The sequence below is a fragment of the Littorina saxatilis genome, linkage group LG8 (assembly GCF_037325665.1).
Source record: "Littorina saxatilis isolate snail1 linkage group LG8, US_GU_Lsax_2.0, whole genome shotgun sequence".
In the NCBI taxonomy this organism is placed as follows: domain Eukaryota; kingdom Metazoa; phylum Mollusca; class Gastropoda; order Littorinimorpha; family Littorinidae; genus Littorina; species Littorina saxatilis.
The window spans coordinates 26,227,337-26,251,341 of record NC_090252.1 but is presented as its reverse complement, the minus strand read 5'-3'; the positions used below and the strand labels follow the sequence as shown (position 1 = coordinate 26,251,341).

At 43.7% G+C, this 24,005-nt stretch overlaps 2 protein-coding genes across 2 annotated transcripts in view; both read left to right on the top strand.

Annotated features, from left to right (window-relative positions):
- Nucleotides 1-11,700, top strand: part of LOC138973159 (activating signal cointegrator 1 complex subunit 2-like) — a 91,121-nt gene extending 79,421 nt beyond the window's left edge. Inside the window, exons 14-17 of the mRNA XM_070345835.1 lie at nucleotides 2,549-2,689; nucleotides 6,404-6,598; nucleotides 8,145-8,214; nucleotides 10,935-11,700. Of these exons, the coding sequence (XP_070201936.1) occupies nucleotides 2,549-2,689; nucleotides 6,404-6,598; nucleotides 8,145-8,214; nucleotides 10,935-11,183 (655 nt within the window). The 3' untranslated portion in view covers nucleotides 11,184-11,700. The remainder of the gene's footprint in view (nucleotides 1-2,548; nucleotides 2,690-6,403; nucleotides 6,599-8,144; nucleotides 8,215-10,934) is intronic.
- A 1,841-nt stretch (nucleotides 11,701-13,541) lies between these two features.
- LOC138974576 (uncharacterized) lies at nucleotides 13,542-15,800 on the top strand. Its single transcript, XM_070347295.1, has one exon. It carries the CDS (start codon nucleotides 13,542-13,544, stop codon nucleotides 15,798-15,800), a length of 2,259 nt encoding a protein of 752 aa, XP_070203396.1.
- Nucleotides 15,801-24,005: the final 8,205 nt, after the last annotated feature.

Genomic DNA, 24,005 nt, shown 5'->3' with positions numbered 1-24,005 from the left:
TCTAAACAGCAGAAGCAGCAGATTTTCTTGGAGAAATATAAGAAAGAGCCAGGAATTGTGGAGTCTACTAGTATGGGAAAAAGTCATGCACACTGCAAGTATTGTAAATCAGATTTCTCCGTTGGCCATGCTGGGAAATATGACATCGAACGACACTGCAGTTCCAAATCTCACCTGGACAAGGTTGCTGCAATGAAATCCGCTGAAAGCTGCCTAGGAATTATGAAGTTCATTCCCGCAAAGCATATCCTGCCAGAAGAAAAGGCTTTAGTCTGTGCTGAAGCAATGTTTTCTGAGATGATTGTAAAAATGAACTTGCCACTGTCAACCGCAGATGTTATTTCACGAACTTCATCTTTTTATTATCAATCTGTTTGGAAGACACTGGTTATAATGCTATAAACTGACAGGTAAATAACATTGTTTTATCCCTGTTGTATTGGAAGGAGTGAAATTCTGAAGGTGTTCACAAGACATGCTATTCTTACACAAACACGTTTGCACCCACGCGTACATTTTCCCTAGCCCATATGGCTTTGCTTGCAAAGTACACCAACTTTTTGAAAAATACACTCAACTTTTTGGGAAAGTACTCTTGCCTCGGGTTTAGGGTAAACAGGTCTGTGTGTGTGTATGTATGTGTGTGTGTGTGTGTGTGTTTGTGTGTGCGTTTGTGTGAGCGTGCTTGCGTGCATGTGTGTGTGTGTGTGTGTGTGTGTGCAACATCAGAGAGTGTGTGTATGTGGGTGTGCGCATGCATGCATGCGTGCGTGTGTGCGTGTGTGTGTGTGTGTGTGTGTGTGTGTGTGTGTGTGTGTGTGAAGGTACGTTCTGGGGTTTCTTCTTCGTTCATGGGCTTAAACTCCCATGTACACTTGTGGATTTTGCATGAGCAAGTTCTTACGTGTATGATCGTTATTCCCCGCCATTTAGACAGCCATACGCCGCTTTCGGGGGATCATGCTTGGTATTTTTATGTTTTTATAACCCACCAAACTCTGGATTAAACAACGTTTCCATGCGCACTTGGTCTTGTGTTGTGTGTACACTCGAAGGGGGATAAGGCACTAGCAAGTCTGCACATAAGTTGACCTGGGAGATCGAGAAAATCTCCACCCTTTACCTACCAGGTGCAGCAGTTCAGGGGTTTAAAAGCCCAATGGTGTCTGTTCATGAGAGGGACTTCCCTTGGGCATTTGCAAGCCCATCTGTACCTTGCAGGTGGCCGGTCACGGGAGGGGTGCCCCTTCCCAATCACACACACACACAAATGCACTGAGTGAGTCTGCTACTTGTGAGCCACTACTTGTACTAAACGGTCTTGAATAGTATTAACTACTGAAGAAGACGATAAACAATAATAAGCAACCAACAATAACATCAATAACTGAAATGAAGAAAAATAAAGTTCTGTAAAAATTACTTTACATCAATGGTGTAAATAGAAGAGAGATAAAAGAAATCCTCAAATCACAGGCATCCCATGAATGCAGCCACACACTTACTCGCAGAGGCACGCATGTTTGTGCAGACGCTTTGCGAGACAATGACTTTTCATTGTCCAGTTTCAACTCTCCTCATACCCCTCTCTATCCCTCCCCTACTCCCTACACTCAACCCCCTCAGCAGAAAATTTGAATCTGCATAGAAGAGTACTCCTTTTTTTGCATGGAAGAGTAAACCTTTTCATTTATCTCCAGAGCTCTTCCAGCTGGCACCACCATCTCACCCTAGCGCTCTCATCACCCCAGCACTTAACCAAAATAATACCTGAAATGAACGCCAATGCCCTGAGCCACTGTCTGTTGGCCACCTGCACTGTCCACTGAGATAAAAAGCCTAGTAGCCATGTCTAACTTTTGACACTCACATTGTGGGGGTGGGGGGTTTATGATCAACGAAGCAAGAAAACTGAAGAGTTAACAAATCTATGCATAACCTGACATGCCGGGGTACTGAGTACTGAGGATTTCAACTCTCTGACTCGGAGAGCCTGGGGCGACTGTAGCTTCCATTGTTTATGTCCGGCAGACAACAAAGAAAGAAGAAGAGCATAGTGCAATTTCGTGTTGGCATCATCTCTGAGAGCAAGAACTTAAAGACTGAAAACCAAAGTGCCTACCCCACTTCTGACCCAAATCAACCCCTTCCTGCTGGGTAAACGTGCACTCAAGTTAACATGAGACCGATATCATTTCTGTTTTGCACTGCTACTTTGACCTTTTTACCAGTAGTCGGATTAGCCATGCGAGTGGTCTGGGAAGACATTATAAGTCAGCTTGGACCGAAAATGAGTGTCCGCTTCAATGTTTTCCAGATGTCCGCTTAAGAGGGTGCAATTATCATTGAAAACACTCCAAATGTGTCCGCACATGTCTGGTGTCTGCTCACGTTGGGGGCCGTACATTGCAGGGACAGCTGTATGCACTGTGAATTTTAATTTTTGCCTACATATGTGTTTGTGTTCCTGTCTGTGTGTATATACAGTATATGAGTCTGATACTGTTTTGCATGCTCCACTTAAAACAAAAGTGTACATGTTTTTCAGTGTCGAGGAAGCAGTGCCGTTAGATGAGACATCAGTACCGTCCCTTTTGGTGGAAAGCAGGAAGAACATTTATGACAACGATGAGTTTGACGTCTTCAATAATCCATCTGTGAATGTCCAACATGTTCACAAGGGCAAAAGGCAGGTTTCACATGATCACAATGATTTCTAAGTTTCAAAGTAAATGAGCAGTACAGGAGAATATCAGGGTATGTGATAAAGTACCTTATTTTTGGGACTATAAGGTGCTTGACGTTATAAAGGGCGCAACCCCCGTTTTTAAGGTAAAAATGAGAAAAATCCACACAATAGGCATTTACATGTATTGGCCGCACATCAAGGGAAGAATACAGAGTGGAAATATTTTTGTTCTGCATGTGCGGTGAGATGAGAGGCAGGTGCATTGTAATAGCTGGTTGGCCTTGTGACCTCGGATCAAAGATCCTTACTTTTGAGCTTAGACCATCTGCTTGCCCTAGTTTATAAACACGTCACCTTCTTACCCCAGGTCAATGACTGAGTTTTAACTATGAGACTGACTCCTTTGATGTCTGAGAGTAAACTCTGCAAGGATGATAGTAGCAGAAACATGCATATCACAAGAGAGGGAGTGTTATGTTTCTTTGTTTAGCGCTGTGGGTACATGTGTACTCTTCTTTAGCCATACACAAGGCCATACCGGAATAAAGGGCGCAGGGGTTCAAGTTGAAGGAAAAATAGTTGCGCCTTCTAGTCCCGAAAGTACGGTAAAACAATCAGATGTCAGGTTTTGAATAATCATTCTGTCAGTCAATCAGGGCAGCCACTGAAACACAAAGAGAATGAGAGAACATCTCTGAGAGAGAATGGGGAGTACAGTAAGCCAGATACTAAGACAGAATGGGGAGTACAGTAAGCCAGAGAGTGAGAGAGAATGGGGAGTACAGTGAGCCAGAGAGTGAGAGAGAATGGGGAGTACAGTAAGCCAGAGACTGAGAGAGAATGGGGAGAACAGTAAGCCAGAGAGTGAGAGAGAATGGGGAGTACAGTAAGCCATAGAGTGAGAGAGAATGGGGAGTACAGTAAGCCAGAGAGTGAGAGAGAATGGGGAGTACAGTAAGCCAGAGACTGAGAGGGAATGGGGAGTACAGTGAGCCAGAGACTGAGAGAGAATGGGGAGTACAGTAAGCCAGAGACTGAGAGAGAATGGGGAGTACAGTAAGCCAGAGAGTGAGAGAGAATGGGGAGTACAGTAAGCCAGAGAGAGAGAGAGAATGGGGAGTACAGTAAGCCAGAGAGTGAGAGAGAATGGGGAGTACAGTAAGCCAGAGAGAGAGAGAGAATGGGGAGTACAGTAAGCCAGAGAGTGAGAGAGAATGGGGAGTACAGTAAGCCAGAGAGTGAGAGAGAATGGGGAGTACAGTAAGCCAGAGAGTGAGAGAGAATGGGGAGTACAGTAAGCCAGAGACTGAGAAAGAATGCTTTAAACTCACAAAAGATGCAAGAGAAGCAAAAAGACATCAAACAATCTTTTAAAAAAAACATATGGACATAATATATTTCATACCTTGAAAAGGAGTGTTACTTCGATCAACTTTAATTTTTGCCCCTGAGGTAAATGTATCTTGTATTAAGATATGTGTCTTGTATTTGAGCCACCCTCCGCCTCCGGTTAACCAACATAATTCTTTTATCAACAAAAGGAAGTCAGTACAGTTCGAAGTTTTATAAGTTAGAAAGGATGTATGTCAAGCAAACCGGGTGAATGGGTTAAATGGTGTGTGCAACTTGCAGCTCTTATGAATAAAAAATGATGACGGGGAAGTGGGCGACCAAAAACGATACAACTTAGCTTTTTTTTAAAGCTGGTCAAGTGAGATTTCAATCATTTGATACTAGCATGTTTGTTGCTGTGCCTGTGTCGATTGAGTATTGCGCGCATACAAACATACTTCAGCAACAGGACGACTATCACATCAAATGAGCTGCATCTTACAATTGCCAAAGCTAACAAATTTCCCGCAAACCACTTACAGTTTCTTTGAAGATGCTGCCACTCTGTTTTGTGTCACTATCAGTTATTTGTTCTAAGGCGCTATGAGCGCCCTATAAGTCTTAACGTTGTGCTGGAATTGTATTTTAGATTCAGAGGTGCACAATAACATGCTTTTGCAGATATAGAGTAGGAGTAAAAATGCTAACGACTAAATTGATCATGTAGGAAAAAGGTGGCCGGTCACACAGGGTCCCAATGGCTCGGGTGTTGAATAATCCATGAGAACTGGTTTACGCAAGCTAAATAGCAATTCAAGTGATCTGTAAGTGTCATTCAATGTTGTTGAATGCTATAGTGAGTGTGTCCCATAAGGCTAGTATTGCTGTTTAAGTGAAAGATGTCATCGTTCCGTAAACCTCCTGTGAGGCGGAGTGGGGCTTTAAGGAATTGATTTACCTTTGATGCATGAAACCTACCAAATACCAGATTTAAAGCAAGCAAAGAAAAATGTCTAATCTTAATTTATGTGACAGATTTTGATTCACAAATCTAATAGTGGTGGATTGGTTATCATCAAGAGTTCTCTTGGTTGGACATGATTGCCAAAGCAAGACAGTTTAAAAGTTTAGGGTAATATTTTATATAATTTTGTATTGACAGAAATTGATAGTAAAAAGTAAAGTATCGATTGAACATTGGATTACCTTCTTTGGGCCATGTGACGTCAGAGTCCGACTAAAACTCTTATTTAGGCGGCTAGCCGAGACTACAAAAGAGTGCATGTTTGTGTGCGTTCAATAACTGAAGAATAAAAGAAATTGTAACTATGATCGATCGATACATATATGTTATTTCAATTTTTGACCCAAAAATGACATTTTACTCAGATCTCAGCAGTCATTATTGTTCACCTCCACCACTGACGCGGTCGAAAAAAAATGCCGACTGTCTCGATCTATATAAAATGTTGGGTCAAAAATACAAATTACGTAATGTTTGTATATTGTGACAGACATTTCTCAGAAATATAAAAAAACTTTGGAAGGTCAGATTGAGAGTCACATTTAATACAAACTTTAAAGCTATCATACTGCAACAACATCTCATAGTCTGCACCAAGTCAGAAATGATTTCCAAGAATTTGACGGAAAAATGTGTTTGGCTTTCTCAAATACAAAAATAGTGTCAACAAGTGTGCTTATCAGGAACAAAAAGGAAAACACTTCTTTCACAAATATCTTGAAGAATTACAAACCCTCATGAACATATGTCCTATTGTTTCAGATAACCAATTTACCCACATATGCAATTTGAGCACAGACACACACACAGACACAGACACACACACACACACACACACACACACACACACACACACATATACACACACACACACATACACACACACATACACACACACACCCACATACACACACACACACAGACACACACACACACAAACACATACACACAATTACACACACACAATTACACACACACAAGTACACACACACAATTACACACACACACACCTCTAGGTCACAGCTACCTGTCACAGAATTAACAAGAAGAAAAACAGAGGTTGGCATGAAAAGCAGACTAAAGAGCAAAGCGTATGACTGAATATGAAGAAGGAATTTTGATCAGCCCTAACGATTGTGAATTGTGAATGATGAAAGAAAGGCAAGTCGGCATGTATTATGATTGTTCAGCTCCAGGTGTTGACCTGATGGTGACCGTAGACTGCCAGGCTCACACAATGCAGCAGTTTGACTTTGCAGGTCAAGAACATGTAGACTGCCATGTATGGTTTATGTGTAGAGTATAATGATATGTTGCTATCTCAGTTGACTGATTATACTGCTTGGTACGTGTGACAGGACAGTGGACGAGTCTGTGATGGAAGACAAAGACAGCATCAAGGACTTGAAGGCATTGTATGACGCCTATGGCAGCATGGATGTCACCAGCATGTATGATCCTCAGCTCTATGATGATGAGTATGATGATACCTACGACACCAACAATGTGGGTGCTGATGATGCTGACTCTGCCGATGAACTAACGCAACGCAGGTAAGAAATACTAATAACTCACTTTCACATATTCTCAACCATATCCAGTAGAATCTTCTTTAGTTTCCACTATGTTTTAAAAGGTGTTACTGTGTGCCATCTAAAATGAAAACTTGTGATGACGTTCAGCCTAATAATTGACAGCCTGTACTGAGGCAAAAAGTTTGTAAAAAATCAAAAAAATCTGATATACTGTGCCTTTATTTCTACTTCAGGCATGAGAATTGTCCGCGAAATCGCGGATTTCCGCGAAAAGGAAATTACATTTCAGCGAAAATGGAAAATTGTCCGCTGCCAAAAAGAAAGTTCATGAAATTATATGTATACTATTGTCTCTCTATCTATTATTTGCTTACACGAGAACTATCAAAATATTGGTCTAAAATGCTCAAATTCGTTTTCCTTCCAGGGGGCTTTGCTCCCTTGGTTCCCCCAACGGGGCTCTGCCCCTGTGCCCCGCCGGGGCCTAGGTGGCCCCTGGACTTCGGCCTATTTTTAGAGTTTCTTTTATATTTTGAAATTACCGTGCCTGCTATACTTCCATGCACATTTTGATGGCTCAATCCTTAATGTTAGCTAATGATGTTGCTGAATCAGCTTAGCATGAGTTTTTCTGGAAGTGAACAAATTGTGTTGTCTGTGTTGAGAACAAACAGCGATAGGGTCTGATGAATACATGATAGCGTTTATATTGCTACTTTGACCTATATATATATGGGGTTAGCAAGTTTTTGCTTTGATGCGGTTGTTTTTCAACGAGTATTCATTTCCTTCCGGCATGTTAATTGCGCACATACACTTCTGCCCTCTAGCGGCCGAACAACACAGTGTATTTTATTTGTACACAGCACAACTTAAAGTTTGAGGTAAAAAAAAAACAAGAATACAAACTAACAATGAGGAAAAGCAATAAATTAAATTTTTGTGTGTGGTTTGTTTCTCCATTTTGACTGACTTCAAGTCCTTTTTCAAGTTAGATCTCACTGGCTTGGCAAAGCGGTGACGTCACTTGCGCTCGACACTTCTTCAGTAGAGAGTGTTGTGTTCAAGGACATAAATTATATTATTGATCATTGTTTCGTATTGCTGATAAGAATGCTGTATGCATAGTCCAGTATACTGATCATTTCCAGCTTGGCTGTACTGATAGCAAATACTTTAGTCCAGTTAAAAAATTCCTCTCAAATAACTGATTTTTAGCACCTTGCAATACACAAATGGCCAGAATGCCATTTTATTAAATGACTAGTTTGCAGACAATGTTGTCATGCACTTGCACACATTTTTTGAATAAATACATCACTATTTGGCAGAGTCTTGGCAAGTGTCATCTGAGACTGTATTGAGTTGGCTTTGCAAGAAACTCAGAAACTCAGTGTTGTTACTCACTTAACTCTGCAAGCTTTAACCTTCTCTGGCATATGTCTTGTTGAAAGGCTTTATTGTTTGTGACCAGATGACTTTCTTTTCTATTCCTACACTGTTAAGACGACAGATCTGTGTCTATTAGTATTAGCATGTACTGCAGTGCTGTTTTGTGTTGCAGGCCGTTCACTATGCCTCAGGTGTTGCGTAAACCACCAGCCAGAGTTGCCAGGTCTGAGTCATCTGAAGAGGTAATATCACTTCCTTTTGTCCTAACTAAGCAGTCCAGCCTGCCAAACCTTGTCTATAGAAATGTAGTTTGGCACTGCACACAGTTCCTTGCTCCTGTGAAAACAACAGCTAAGAATATGGGGCATGTTTGAAAACTAGAAATTTGGCTTTCAACACTTTGAAATTGTGTTTAAAAATAGTTGCATGTTGATGACGTGTTGTTTGTTTTTTCCCGAGACAAAATGTATTTTTTCCAAGTAAAATGACTATTTCTAAGAATTGACTCACCTCAATATAACCATGAGGACAAAAAGACCCAAAAACACTGTACTCATTTTGGAATGACAAAAACAAAACAAATACAGGCGACGTTTCGACCATTGGGGTCTTCATCAGCCACAAGAACAAAAATTACACAAAAAAGAAGGGAGACGACAGAACAGAACGAAAGAAGAACCACTGACAGAACAACGACTGACACTGCACACAGATGACACGGACAGAGAAGCAAGAAAGGCTCAGACTCGGGAACCCATACGATTTCGTGGTATTTTGTACGCATGAGTACGGACAGAAAGCCAAAAGTTATCGACCTTGTCCATTAATTGGTAACATTAGGGCCCCTTACTAGCCTAAGTCTGACACTTGTAGGTAGGGTAACTCCTTCCTGGAGTTGACTCCTAAATAAAAAATGTAAAAACACAAGTAACTATAAGGAGTTACTCTACTTACCAGTGTCAGACTGATGCTATTAAGCGGCCCTTGTAACCTATTAATGGACAAGGTTGCTAACTCTTGGCTTTCTGTCAGTGCGCCATTTAATTGAGGGAGTGGTCTCCCCTGCTGGCAGTGAACCTCCCTGCATGCGCAGCAGTCTACATCAGTTCAATTCGAGCTGTTAAGTCAATAGTCTCCTGTCCGCTCAGCCGACCTTCCCCTTGACCCTGCTTGTGACCTCGATGTTTGATGCCCCCGCAAGGGGCACGGTACTCTGTAAGCACCCAAAACCTCAAAGAGATAACTGGCGGAAACCTTCCTATTGCCGGGAAGGCGGGAGGGTCTGTGGTTATAAGGCAATGTGGGGCACTAAAATTACCAAAATTAAACTTGGAGAATACATGGAATAACTTAGTTTAGTTATTGAAGTGACTTATAAAAAGAAATGACAAATTTGTGAATACTAAATGACATAGACTGCCGTTGCTATGGAAACTGGCTTAAACAGCGCCATATTGGATTTCTAGGAAACGGTTTTACAGCAACATCATACATCAGAAATGCATAATATTTGGCACAAAGATACATATGACTTATATCTACAATCATACAGAACGATATTTTGACAAAAGACTACAGTTGAATTTAAATTAATTTTTGAAATAAGGATTAATGAATATGCGGTTAAAAATTCACTGTCACTTACCCTGTCACTCTATTGACTCCTTATCGGGCTCAGCTGTTTGAAAACAAACAAACTGGCATCCACTCCAGTTGTGACTGGAAAGCAAGGCGGATATATTACGGACTGAGTAGTAAGAAATTACTGAGTCGAATGAGTGGGTCTTTGAGAGTGAATGCTTCTCGGAAACATGAATCCTGGGCACATTTGGAATAATAGGGATTTCCCGAAACCTGACTTGATTTCCAACAAAGCACTGCATTTCTGGAAAACAGCTGCCTTGTTGTTGAAATGGCAAACCTTTGACTGGCACAAGTCCTTTTCACAGATTATGAAGAAGGTCTGTGAGAAAGCAAGGTCTTATGAGGGGAAGTCTTAAATTGGGATGGGGGACCCAACAGACTGTGACATACATTGTGGAAGTCTACTGTAGATAATACCATAAAGATATTGGTTTAGTCATCTTAAAGTTGGCCACAAATCACAACACCATCACACTCAGAGAAACTGAAGCAGTTTGCATGTCCAATATGGCAGACCTGAAAGTTGTGAGTATTTTACTCGCCATGGCGAGTAGAAATGTTCATCTAATCTCGCCAAATGCGAGTAAAGTTGCTGAAACAAATTGTTGGTTTGGCTAGTAAAGTTTTCTCTCTGGCTAGTACATTTTCAGAATCACTAGCCAAAGGCGAGTACACCATTCGTTGGACTTGCAGGGCTGATGGGTGGTTTAATGAACAACAAATGAGAAAGAAGAGTATTTTCTGTTTATACGTTTTGTTTTATTTTAGTGCTATTCTGAACATATTTTTGGTGTATACTCTTTTTAGTGCATGCATGCCTAATTGATGTCCTTTTTGTAAAAAGGATTTTGGCTCACAATCTTAGATTTGGCAAGGCTTTTACATGGAATATTAATTACCATCCTTCCACTTACACACACACAACATTAACAGCGTGGCTTTTATTATGGAGTGCTCAGGTACTGCTTTGCATGTAGTTTAACCCTAGACCAAACATGATGATGAAATATCTCAGTATATGAGCAGCTGTCATCATGCCGCCAGCTAAAAACAATAATTACGGAGGGGAGGTGGAGATGAGGCCAAGTGAAGCAGGGTACCTAATGTGCCGTTTAACATCTGCACGCTGGCCAGGTTTGTGGCAACTACTTTACCTATCTTGAAGGAGGGTGCATGGTGGTAGAGGGGGTAGTGGGCAACATGCAGTGCTGACCAATTTCGAAGTCGCCAGCTGGTAGGTCATAGTATTAAACTTGCCCCACACGATTTTTACCCTGATGCTGTGTAGGGTGATCACAGTGTGTTGCATTGTTACCAGGAGGAAGCACCCAGGGATCAGTTTGTGGAGGATCCAGCAAAGCTGAGGGAGCGACAAGAGCAGAAGCGGGCCTCGCGGCATCCAGGGCCACCTTCAAACAACCGTGATTTGAAAGGAAAAGCCAAAGGTCAAGGTCAGACAGAAGACGTGCTGCGCAACAGGCGATTCAAAGAGAAAAACAAAGGAGCTCGCGGCAATCACAATCGCCGTGCCCAGGCTGACAAGAAGCAGAGTAAAGGAATGTTTTAAGCCCGGCCGTCACTGTGAATATTATAGCTGACAGGGTTTGTTGGTATGCATTGTAAAGGCCGTACAGTGTTCTGAAATGAAAATACGTGTCGCTGATCTTTAATGTTGATTTTCTTTGGGGGATGTAAAAGGCATTGGGTTTCTAGAGAGTAGCTTGCCACATGCAGCATGGTGTGTATTAGAATTACGTATGTTGTGACCTTGTTGCCAGGCTGCGGCCTAGCACATGACTGATTAGAGTAAAAGATGACTGTGTCGTGTAGTTACCTTGAGGACAGGATAGGCGAGGATGATCACAGTGGGCTGTCTCAACACATTCACCACTGCCACAATTTTACCCACTCCTGCTTCAGGTAACTTTGCTACGTGACGTTTAAGCACATCCACTTCATGTTTTCTTTCTATGAAGGCTTCAAAACAGAGGAAAACTGACATGTATACAATTTCTCTTCACCAACATTGCTCCTGTTAGAGAAAATATATACTGGTTGAAAAGAAAGTTTTTGTGATAACAGATGAGTGGTTTTGTTTTATTTTTTCTCTTTAACTTTTTGTCGATTTCTTTGTTGTTGTTGTTGTTGTTGTTGTTGTTGTTGTTGTTGTTGTTGTTGTTGTTGTTGTTGTTGTTGTTGTTGTTGTTGTTGTTGTTGTTTGGTCTTTCAACTTTAATTTTCTCAGATTATATACAACAAGCAGTCACGACTCGGGTTTGCCCGGGTGTTGACGTAGCTCAAAAGCATTTGTTCAAATATAAAACATCGCTTAAAGACATCCGACACCGATTAAACAACCATTAAAAATCGCTAATTTTTTGCCTGATGTATGTTTAAAGTCTGATAAAACAAATGTGTTAAAACCAGAGAAATCGATCGTAGCATTGTTAAGATACAGCCTCCTGAATATGTTGACTTTTCACGTTTGTTTTTGTAAATCAGGGTAGGCTATTGGATATGGTATCTAACCGATTAATTAAATCACAAGTACTTGTTTTTGTGTGTGGCGTAAATACAGACTTTGTGCACATAAAAATCATGGTTTTTGTTATGAATAAGTGTTACCATTCTTTGTGAAATGGCTAATATTCGTTAATGTACATGACGTTTTACGTGGTAAAATTAGACCAGCTGCTCACTTCAACTGAATATATTTGCTAATAGAACCATTAAATTTTCCAGAAAAGTTGACATAAAACAAACCTGGGTCTACACAATAAGATATCAAAAAAGAATAAAAATCGATCGTTAAATTTTTGCGCAAGTTTACAAAACGTAACCCTAACCCCATTTTGAATTTTGGTACAAAGAAAGGTAAACATTATGACACTCGTTGCAAACGAAAAATATGGTTAAATCTAATGATTTTTTTCCTGTTATATGTTCAGTGTGTGTTACGTAGAGGTTACATGCCGAGTCTCGAAACTGCAGTTTTTCTTCTTAGTGACTTGCAATACAATGTTCAATGACAGACTAAAAGGACCGAAAATCCACGTCAGCATATAAAAAAAACGACAAAGAATATTTTGAAAATGATCATTCCTGAACTCGTTATTGAACATGGTTGGATGACGAACAGATCGTGTACTGTTAGAGAGAGAGACAGAGACAGAGACAGAGAGGTACCCTAGGACACGCCTCGAACGGCAACGAACATACTCTGCAATTCCTGTCAAAATCAATGCGGTCGTTTCGGAGCCTATCGTAATCATACCCACCACACAAACATACACACATAAACAGCAACCAGCTTTATACATCAGATTAGCTATACCCGGGGTTTTTTTGGGGTCGGCCCGCTATTGCGCGGGGCCGCTATTGCGCGAATCTTTAGGGTTAGGGTTATAGGGTTAGATTCGTGCAATAGCGGACATGCGCAATAGCGGCCCAGCCCCGTTTTTTGTTCGAAAACCTTTACAGCAATTTGCTTGAACAGTCAGTTCTTAATTATTTATTCAATCACATATTCTTACCTCAACTCACATAAATGGCATTAACTTCAGTTCATTGCTAAGATATTGAAGTAGTACTCGACCCTGGTAAGGGGGGAAGTAACTCCCTAAGAAAAACAATCCGTAGTCAAGGACGGGAGTCACCTCCCCTACCGGTAACCCGCACATGCGCGGTCCTGCTACCGGCCGCCATTCCACCCACTTCAACACTACTGCACAGACGTGTTGTTGTACTCCGGCATATTTTTTGCCTTGGCCTTTCGTGGAAGGCCATTTGACCCTGGTCTTTGCGTTGCTATCTTTAGGTAAGATCGTTTCACTATCTCTTCGCTGCGTTCGTTCGAGTATTTTCGTTCGTTTGAGTATTTTCGCTGTTGTAATTCATCTCCACGTGCGCGTGTTCGATATTGCAAATGGCGGACAAAAACTCAAAAAGCAAGGGCAAACTTGTTTCCCTACTCTCTTCACCGGGAAAAGAGAAGGATAAAGACAAGTCTAAGTCTAAATCAAAGACGCGTGCCTCTGTGTCTTCTTCACAGCCTACTTCTTTAATTCTGGTTACGGACCCGGTGACTAAGAAGACAGAACGGGTGTCGCTCGACTCTACGTCACCGTCACCGGTTTTCCCTACGCGGGAACGTTCTTCTCCTCCTCTCTCGCGCTCGCAGACGCCACGGTCTAGCGAGTCCGTGTCGCGGGAAGAAATTCTGGCTATGTTTGCCACTCTGAAACATGACCTAGTTGCCTTACATTCGGCTGAAAGGCCTGTCGCTCCCCTCCCGCCTGGCGTGGGGGGGGTGGCTTCTCTTTCTCGGCTGCGGCCGTCCGCGACGATCACGTCGGCCGATCTCGGGCCGGATTTTTCTGGTTCGGTTGCGGATTCCCCTGCCTTGTCAGGGGGGTTCGCGGCCTTAGCGCCGCCCGGTTCCAGCGCTTCGGCGTTGGGCGGCGTTTGTGGGAGTCCCCATCTTTTTGGGGGCTCACACTTGCCTGCGGGCCCGGGTTACGCTCTTGCGTCGCCGGGTTCGCAGACGGCTCCTCCCCGGCAGTACACCGTCCATCACGTGGCGGGTGCGCTAGGGAGCGGCGTAGCGCGCCAGCCTGCCCCCCTGGGATCAGTTTCGGCTGTCCCGGCCTCTGGGGGGCAGGCAGCAGCGTCTTGTTTGCCCAGTTCTGGCCTACAAGATTCTGTCGGCGGTCATCGACCTGTAGCTCTTGGTTCGGCTGCCGCCGTTCCTGGTTGGAGTTCGCAGGGGGTAGGCTCCTCTGGTTGCCCCTCGGGGCTTCCGGTCGGGCCTGCCCGCGGATTGTCGTCCTCGACTTCCGGTTGTGCTGTGGCAGGCACTTCCGGTGGAGGACAGCGGGCTAGTGGTTCCGGTGGCAGTGTCCCTGCTATCCCGTCCCTGGTTACGCATCGACTTCCGGCCCCGACTTCCGGTTCCGCCGCGGCGGTTCCGGTTGTCGGCGGTGCTGTTGGTGGACAGTTTGCGGCGCTTCCGTCTATTGTTCAACCGACTCTAGCCACTTCCGCTTCCGTGGACGGGTGGGTTTCCGGTTTACCGGACCCTCCTTCTGATGGAGATCAGGAAGGTTTTGGAGAGGAACAGGAAGGGGATGAGGATCGTTCCGAATCCGTTACCCCCTTACGGATTCCCAATAAGCTGGGCCCTACTCTGGAGTTGGCTGCGGAGATAACCTCACGGTACTTCCCTGAGGGTGTCTCCGCCGACTCTACTGTTGTCGCACCCCCTCCTTCTGCTTTGGCAGACTTTGCGGGCGCGGGGGACACGAGGGCGAAGTTCCGTTTCATGGAATCTCCTTCCGTCCCGTTTGTGATGGCTCAGGTGTTGGCGGACGCTAACACACCCTACCCTCTTTTGGCTGCTCATGGGGAAGCCCCCCCTTCTGCCCAGCCTTGGTTAACCTCGGCTCAGGCAGGCGGCGGCCTCCCAGCCAACTCAAGAAGATCGCGGCTGCCTAGCAGGCCACATTCTCTTCTCTCCTCTTTTTCGCTGCCCACAGCTCCACTTCCGGTGACTCCGGAACTGGCTCGCTTGCGGCAGGATGGTTATAGCCGAGATAGGACTTCCGTTTGTACGGAACAGAGTCTACTCGGGCTGGAGGAAAGCGGGCGTTCTTCCCTTGAACTGACCTCTTTAGCGGAAACGCTCATCCGGTCTCTCACGAGAGCCATCGCTTCGTCCATCGAGCCTTTTAGGTTTCGTGACGATGCTAGTGAGGCTGATGCTGCCATGCTCCTGGCGGCGCTTGCGAAGGTCACTGACAGTCAGATGACGCTTGCTGCTCGGCTCTACTCTCAGGTGGTGTTCTGGAGGCGCGAGGCTTTCCTTAACGGCTCTCGCCTGACGGATAAGGCCACCATAGACTCTTTGAGAGTCTCTCCCTTTTCAGAGGGTGCGTTGCTGGGGTCACGCTCTTTGGATGCCCTTCGGCAGCAAACTGAGGAAACTCGTGACCAACATGTGGTGCAACTGACGGAACTCGCTCTTAAGCAGCACAGCAACAAACCACGGAGTTCTGCGTCAGCGCCAGACAGCTCTTCTGGGCAGCAGTCGTCTCGCGCAGGTAGGGGTGGGTCACGGTCCCGTCCTTACCAGCGTAAACCTTCCTTCGGGAAGCGGGGGTCTGGGCGCAAGCCCAACCCCCAATGAGCCACCCCCGATCCAGTCACCCCCCCCAGCCTCTACCCTTTTGGTAGCAGGCGGCCTCTTCCGGGTCCTGCCAGCTTGGCTGTCTCGGACAAGCAGCTTATGGAGCATGGGGGTGATTCGATCGGGGTTCCGCCTTCCTTGGCAGGAAGGCAAAGCCCCTTCGTCCAGGGCGCCGGCCAACTTCCGGTTTCCGGTCAGCCCAGACGCTCAGGAGACTTTACAGGCGGAAATCCTTCTCTTTCTGCGGAAGCAGGCTATAGAGGAGTTTCTCGGCCACCCCTTCTTGGGACTTTACGGCAGAATTTTGGTTGTCCCCGGGGTGTTGCACCAAGGCATGGTGTTCGATTCACGGGAGTGGGCAGTCCGTCCCACTCAACGTCGCTTATACAAACTGCAGACGCGCCCTTTTCAGGCGGCGCTCAGTTCAGTCTGGAATCCGACGTCACACGGCTGGGACGTCTCAGTTCCGTTTCGGGGTCTGGTTGCAGCAGACCACGCCTCAGTGGATGAACACTCCTTGGCGTCTGTTTCATCACTTTCTCTCCGCTTTCCAGGGCACCCATTTGTTGTTTCTTTACGACAACACGGCGGTCTCTGCTTATTCCAACAAACAGGGCGGGTTCCGATCTCGGCTGTGGTCCAGCCGAGCATGCGAGACTCTTTCTTAGATCCTGATCTCGGCTCGCTATCTGCCCGGCTGCCTGAACGTCCTTGCCGACGTCATCAGCCGTTCCTTCCAGATCCTCCACACGGAGTGGACCATCACCCATCAGGCGCTCCTCCTTCTTTGGGCGCAGGTAGAGCGTCCGATGGTCGTCCTTTTCGCCACGAGATTTTCACGTCGCCTCCCGATCGTTGTGTCTGTTTCCGGGCCCGGAAGCTTGGCAGATCGATGCGATGACGATCGGCTGGGCAGGGCTAGAGGCTTACGCCTTCCCTCCCACTCCACTCATCGGAAGGGTTCAGCCTAAAGCCGTCTTGGAGCGGCTTCATCTCCTTCTCGTGGCACCGCGCTGGCCCAGTCAGCATTAGTTCCCGGACCCCATGCGGCTCACCAGCGGCCCGCCAATCCCGCTCGGCCGCCGGCGAGGGGAGCTTTTCCAGCCCAGAACGGGGACTCTGCACATCGCCCCGAGGGCCTGGATCCTCACGCCTGGAAAGGGTTCGGAGATCACTGGGGTGCTCAGGCGCCTCCGTTTTCGCTTTTGGACTTAGGCCAGAAGGCTCACAGGCCACCTCCTCTGTCTACTAGTCACACTGGCTGGCTTGGACCCGATGGTTTGCGGCTAACAATGTCGTCCCGGTCGCCCTGCGATCAATGCAGGTCGCAAACCATCTGGCATGGCTCTCCGCTCGGGGACGCGCCGCGTCCGCTTTGCGCGCTCGCCGCTCAGCCATCTCTGTTACTTTTAAGCAACTTGGACGCTCCATCTCCCTCGGGGGAGTTATCGCGAGTGTGCTAAAGGGCGCGGCCCTCAGTTCTGCAACGGAGAGAACTTCTGTCCCGGCTTGGGGCGTTCTTCTAGTACTCGAATTTCTCCGTTCTAGTGCTTTGAACCTTTACAAGACGCTAGTCTCTCTGACCTTACGCGCAAAACTCTCATGCTCATACTGCTCGCTTCCGCGCGGAGGGGCAGTGAGATCCACGGCCTCTCAGGCCTAGACCGGGATATCACTTTCGGAAGAGACGGCTCGGTTTCACTGCGTGTCCGTCCCGATTTTCTCGCCAAGAATCAAAAACCTGGTCCACTTTCACCGATCATTTCCATTCGGCCTCTCCGGGACATTTTTTTAGCCCCCGGCGATCCGGATTTTTCTAACTGCCCGGTACGCGCGCTTAAGGCTTACTTGTCGCGCACCGCTCCGTTTCGAGCATCAGCTCCGAAGTTGTTGTTTATTTCGATCATTTCAGCCCGAAATAAAGACTTTGCAAAACCACGCTTTCCAGATGGTCTTCCACACTTATAAGGCATGCTTATCAGTGGTGGCAGACACAAAAAGGGGGGGGGGGGCAGTCAGTCCTTCCTCCTCGATCACCTCGTACGCACGAGGCTTGAGCGTGGGCAACTTCCTTAGCTGTCCTCAAGTCTGGAAGGATGTCAGACGTCCTCAAAGCTGCATACTGGACGACTCATGATGTCTTCCTCAGCTACTACCTCCGGGGCATTGCCAGCACTTATCCGGATGGTACCAACTGCCTCCCAGCTATGGTTGCCGCAGGCCAGATACTTCCAAGAGATTAATGTGAGTATCCCACCGCCTTTATGTGCAATCTGCCATTTATGTGAGTTGAGGTAAGAATATGTGATTGAATCGAAAATTTCAAAACTAAATTTTCATTTAATTAATATACTTACTCAACTCACATCGTTTATACCCTCCCATCCATCCCCGCTAACATTATATGTGTTACAGGTGTGTGTTTCCGTGGGGGAATGACGGCCGGTAGCAGGACCGCGCATGTGCGGGTTACCGGTAGGGGAGGTGACTCCCGTCCTTGACTACGGATTGTTTTTCTTAGGGAGTTACTTCCCCCCTTACCAGGGTCGAGTACTACTTCAATATCTTAGCAATGAACTGAAGTTAATGCCATTTATGTGAGTTGAGTAAGTATATTAATTAAATGAAAATTTAGTTTTGAAATTTTCGATTTTGGGTCATAAAAGATACGCTCATCACATGTAATTATTACACACACACACATGCACATGCACAATCACACACATATATGGGTGCGTCTCAGAAACTGATCCTTTTGTGTGTGCCATAATCAAATTAGCCCACAATTGAAACATACTGAATTTTAAATCATGATATTGGTATGTTTGAGAAGTAAAATGAATAAAGAAATAGTACAAACAAAACTGAGTATTTTGCATGATTATTATGAAGGTTGTTTTGCGAAAGAAATGATTAAATGCGTGAAAAATGGAGGTCTGATCTGTGACATGAACCATCAACTAGTTTTGTACCTCACTACAAGAATCGTTTAGAATGTCCAAGGACTGCTATTTTTGTTATGTGTGTTTGGTTTAAGTGTACTTGACAGTTGAAATGTTATTTTGTCCACAGAATTGTTTTTTTAAACGAAATTAATCGCTTGAAAGTTTGCCATCACTGTCGTAACATATGTTTCCACACGCGTGCAACAGCAACAAGTCCTAAATTTGAACTTTAGAATTTGCATATTCATTTTCAACACGATCTTGACATGAAAGGGCATAGAAAATCGCTAAGCTAAATGTTATTTAAGTATTATTTTCTCAAAATTGCATCTGCAAACTAAGTTGAAAGTTGCGCAATATGACATGCTTCTTCAAAATTCCGTTACGATGGTGAACGGTTTTGCAAATAATGTTCAGAGTTTTGAAGAAAGATTAGAACTATTTTGCGCGTAGTGACTTAGAGGTGCGGGTGACTACGCATGCGCAGTTACAGAGAGAAATAGTTCAGCTTCCAGCAGCGAAGAAAGATTTCGAGAATGTTTCCGAAGTCTGTGATTTTGTTACGACAGTGATCAACACCCAAGGTTCTTAAGAAAAGGTGAGTTTTTGCTGCTATGATATTCTATGAAGTGAAAAATTAGGCTAAACATTTGTTAATAATAGTTTTTCTTTCGATTTCACCTAGTCAAAACTTGACTAAATGTTTTAACATAGAGGGGGAATCGAAACGAGGGTCGTGGTGTATGTGTGTGTGTGTGTCTGTTTGTCTGTGCGTGTGTGTGTGTAGAGCGATTCAGACTAAACTACTTGACCGATCTTTATGAAATTTGACATGAGAGTTCCTGGGTATGATATCCCCGGACGTTTTTTTCTTTTTTTCGACAAATACTTTTGATGACGTCATATCCGGCTTTTTGTAAAAGTTAAGGCGGCACTGTCACACCCTCATTTTTCAATTAAATTGATTGAAATTTGTGTAAAGCAATCTTCGACGAAGGCCGGACTTCGGTATTGCATTTCAGCTTGGTGGCTTAAAAATTAATTAATGACTTTGGCCATTAAAAATCTGAAAATTGTAATAATTTTTTTTTTTTATATAAAACGATCCACATTTACGTTCATCTTATTTTACATCATTTCCTGATTCCAAAAACATATAAATATGTTATATTTGGATTAAAAACAAGCTCTGAAAATTAAAAATATAAAAAATTATGATCAAAATTAAATTTCCGAAATCCATTTAAAGGAACGGTAAGTGTCAATGTTTTCTTTAATTGTAAAAGTTGTATGTTCAATGGAATGGTAAGTCTGAACAAAATAATTACTTTATTTTGTTTTTAGCCAGTGAATGTGGATGCATCAAAATCTTGATAGACATTAAACAAATTCATGTTAGTGAAACTAGTACACATATTGCATCAATCTTTAGTTGAAATCGCAGGTACTTGCATGTTTCAGGTGCAAGAGATTCGACCTGATGAACTGGTGGTAACGTTCCTTCGAAGGAAACCGGAGGGGAACTACTATTGCTTTCTAGGGATCGATGATATTTCCTTAGTCCCTACATCTGATGCAACCATGATTCGTGACCCCACCTTCAATGCCAGGGGGCATTATTTCTTTTAAAATAAATTAATTAACTGCAAGTGGCAACTGTTCTATATGTAACCAATGCCTTTGGTTTATTGTCTCAACAATTGAATGAACCACTTTTGAACATTTGCATTCTTCATGTCAAACCTTATAATACATGTCTGGTTGTTCGTTTCCGAGTTACGTGGGTGATGAACTTTTCATTAATGTTTCTCTTTTTTGGGGCCAAGTTTGCTTGATTTTGTCCAGCTTTTTTTCTTTCTGTTCCTATTTTAGTGTTTGGCATTTTACCTAAGAAGAATCTGGTTGCAAAATCAGCTTCATTTAGTAAAGTTTGTGGGAAAAAGCATAACCGTTTCTTTGTTACAAAAGTGATGTTTCCATGTTACATCGGTGACCATTTTGCATTCTTTTGGGATAACTTTCTAACATTTTGTCTTAGAGCAACAAATCTTTGTATATATGCTATTGTGAAGGTTAAATGTCAATAAAACTGAATGAATGCCATGTATCAACATGTTCTGATCAGGATATCATTAATTAATTTTCATTTTTGTATTGAAATTTTGACGAATGCATGGAACTTTGAAAAAAACATTATTTTGTTGTTTGCATGTAGTCATTTCATATTGAACTCTATAATGGCTTGTGATTCAACAATAATAACTGAATAAAAGTCGTTTTCAGCCTTATAAATGCAGTTTTTTTGTCTTTTATTTTTTCCATGTTACACGGGTGATTTTGCACACATGGTCCAAATAATGCTCAATATATGGCAAACTAAAGGCAATGTTATATTTTTTCTTGTTTAAACTGAAAAGGTACACCCTGAGAAGTGTGTAAATAGTATTATCAAAGTTTTCTGGGAAGATTTTACTTTTGGTGATAATGTCACAAACAGAGGACGAGATTCTGAGACGCACCCATATCCAAATACTCACACACAAACATAAATATACACATACAGACACCCACAATCACACACATAATTATATACACACACACGCATACACACACACACATACAGACACGCCACACACACACACACACACACACACAGAAACGAACACGCACTCACAACCACGCACAAAGAATGAAAGATTCTTGGCAAGCATAGTAACCGAGACTTGTAATAGGTGGAACGTCTTGGACCAGAAACATGGACTTTCTTTTACGTGTTCCGTGACGTTATTGTAGGTTTGACGTCATAATGACACAGGAGCGAAAGAAAAAGACGAAGGACACGAGGGCAAGCAAACATTTGTTTTGGGGGATCAGGAAAACAGGGGGAGGTAAGGCCCGGAAGATAAGAGTTACGGAACTTGTTCACAATCGTCACTATGCTGTGCATTGATCGGTGTCGGATCCTTTTAAGAGCTTTCTAAATTAATTCTAAAAAGAATGACGCATACAGGAAAAAGAAATAGAAATTATAACTCGGAAACAAACATGAATGGAGATGTTAGAATGTCATCATGAAGAGGATTTGATGCCAGGAAAAATCCTAAATATTTGGTGCAAATGACAATCATTGAGTTAGTGTACATCCCCATCCACCCCCACCCCCCTCCCGCACCGACAATTTGTTGAACATGATCCTTTAAATGATAAACCTTGTGTCCTCATTTTCTTTAATTTTGGCATTTGGGAATGGTTACTCAAACAAGAATTCACATGGTGGTCGTCGAGCACCATTAAAGTGTGTTCATGACATGATCAGTTACCTGCCTTCCTTGAGAAAGATTGAGCTTATTGAGCAGCATGTCAAACTTCATCCCTTTACACCCTTCGAGAATGGTAAGGAAGGCTTGCACGGTAAGAGTTACCTCCCCTTTCAGTGGATTAAAAAGCAAGTTACCTCCCTTGGTTTCTGGAACCTTAATCCTGTACTTGTTTGATTTTTTCTACCTAATTTATTCTTCTGATAAGACCAATAGAGAATCTCTAATGTCACTGGCACTATATGCTTGCTACAGATGAACAGGTGGCGTTGTCCTGGCCTTGCACTATATATCGTATTCGATAATGGTGGAGGCACATATTATCTGAGAAAGGATACAATTAATCAAAAACAAAAAACTAAAACCAAGGTGCATATCTGTGGCTTCTTGGCTGTGTGCATGCACATTATCAGTTGTTCCTTAATCCTCTTGCTCTCCGACTCTGAGGTATGGCATCATCACACACACACACACACACACACACACACACACACACACACACACACACACACACACACACTTACATTCATTCTTATCAACTGTAAAGGACCCGGCTTCACCCGGGTATTTGCTGGCCAATTAAAAATGGATATTCTGAGATATTTATAGGGTGTTTGCCCGGGTTTTAGTGCCATGAGTTCCTTCCTTTCCTTCTTTGAGAAGGTTCGAGATCATTGAGCAACAGGTTAACAAAATAAGAGCTACCTCCCTTTGATCCTAGAACCTTCCTTTTTGAGACCTGATTTTGTCAGATTTTATAATGTCTTAAAGCTGTAGTCTATCTATGACCATCAGGGGCTGAGTGTTTGAAAAGATAGGGCTCAGAAGCATGTGCAAAATTCCGTACAGCGAAGATGGTCTGAAACCCAACCTTTATACTGCCTGCATCAGACCTTGACAGCTGAATTCATTCAATGCTTGACTTTTGCTGTGGTAACTTCTTGTTTGCTCTCTCAGGGCTGAGCATACTTCATATTCAAGAGGGATCGAGGCCGTTGTGCTGACCGATTCGCCAGTCTTGACTAAGATGAAAAAGTTAACATTATTCTATGCTAAGGTGAAAATACCATTCATGCGTTGCAAAAACGTCAAAATTGCCTTTAAAATTTGCCATTATTTTGCAAACATGTGTATGCCACCATGCTACATGATATTTGGCTTATTTAGTACAGCTGTTTTTCAACCAACCACATTTGTTTCGTGCCATATAAGGAAGTGCTACATCACAAATGTTGCGTACACATCATTTTCGGTTGGCGACGAAACGAAGTTCGAACACACCAGAAACACAAACGACTTTCGTTGATTTGGGCGTTTCTACGAATCTGCTTTCGTTGGCTTTGTAATCATGTTTTGGCTATATCTGTATGGAAACATTTAATGTTTTGGCTATATCTGTATGGAAACATTTAATGTTTTGGCTATATCTGTATGGAAACATTTAATGTTTTGGATATAGGTTACCTGATTGTTATTTTATCCCAAGGTCGCTTGTTCGAATCTGGGACGGGACGGACGCGGGTCAACTTTATGTGCAGACTCATAGATGGTATCCATTTGCCACCCCCTTGTCACCACAGTGGCACTTAAAATACCTTGGTCATTCTGCCATTAGTGCAGGTGACTGATTACACCTAAACATTCAGACACTTGGGTAGCGCGACTCTGTTGCTGCTAGCTTTCCACTGGGAGGAAGCGACCCGAATTTCCCAGCGATGTGACAATAAAGTAATATTCCAAAGTGAAAGCAGGGTTTCATTTACTAGTGCGCCCTGCGCCATTGGCGCATTACATCTGAAAATGTCCCATCACAATTCCCTTCAGTGCGCCAAAGGGCGCATTGAGATTACCTACCACTGCGCCATCAAATGTACATTTTATATCGGATTAAACACACACACACACACACACACACACGCACATACACACACACACATTACAGA

What these genes read in the sequence shown, in the direction of transcription:
- LOC138974576 (XM_070347295.1), top strand. Translation starts at nt 13,542, where the DNA reads ATGGCGGACAAAAACTCAAAAAGCAAGGGCAAACTTGTTTCCCTACTC.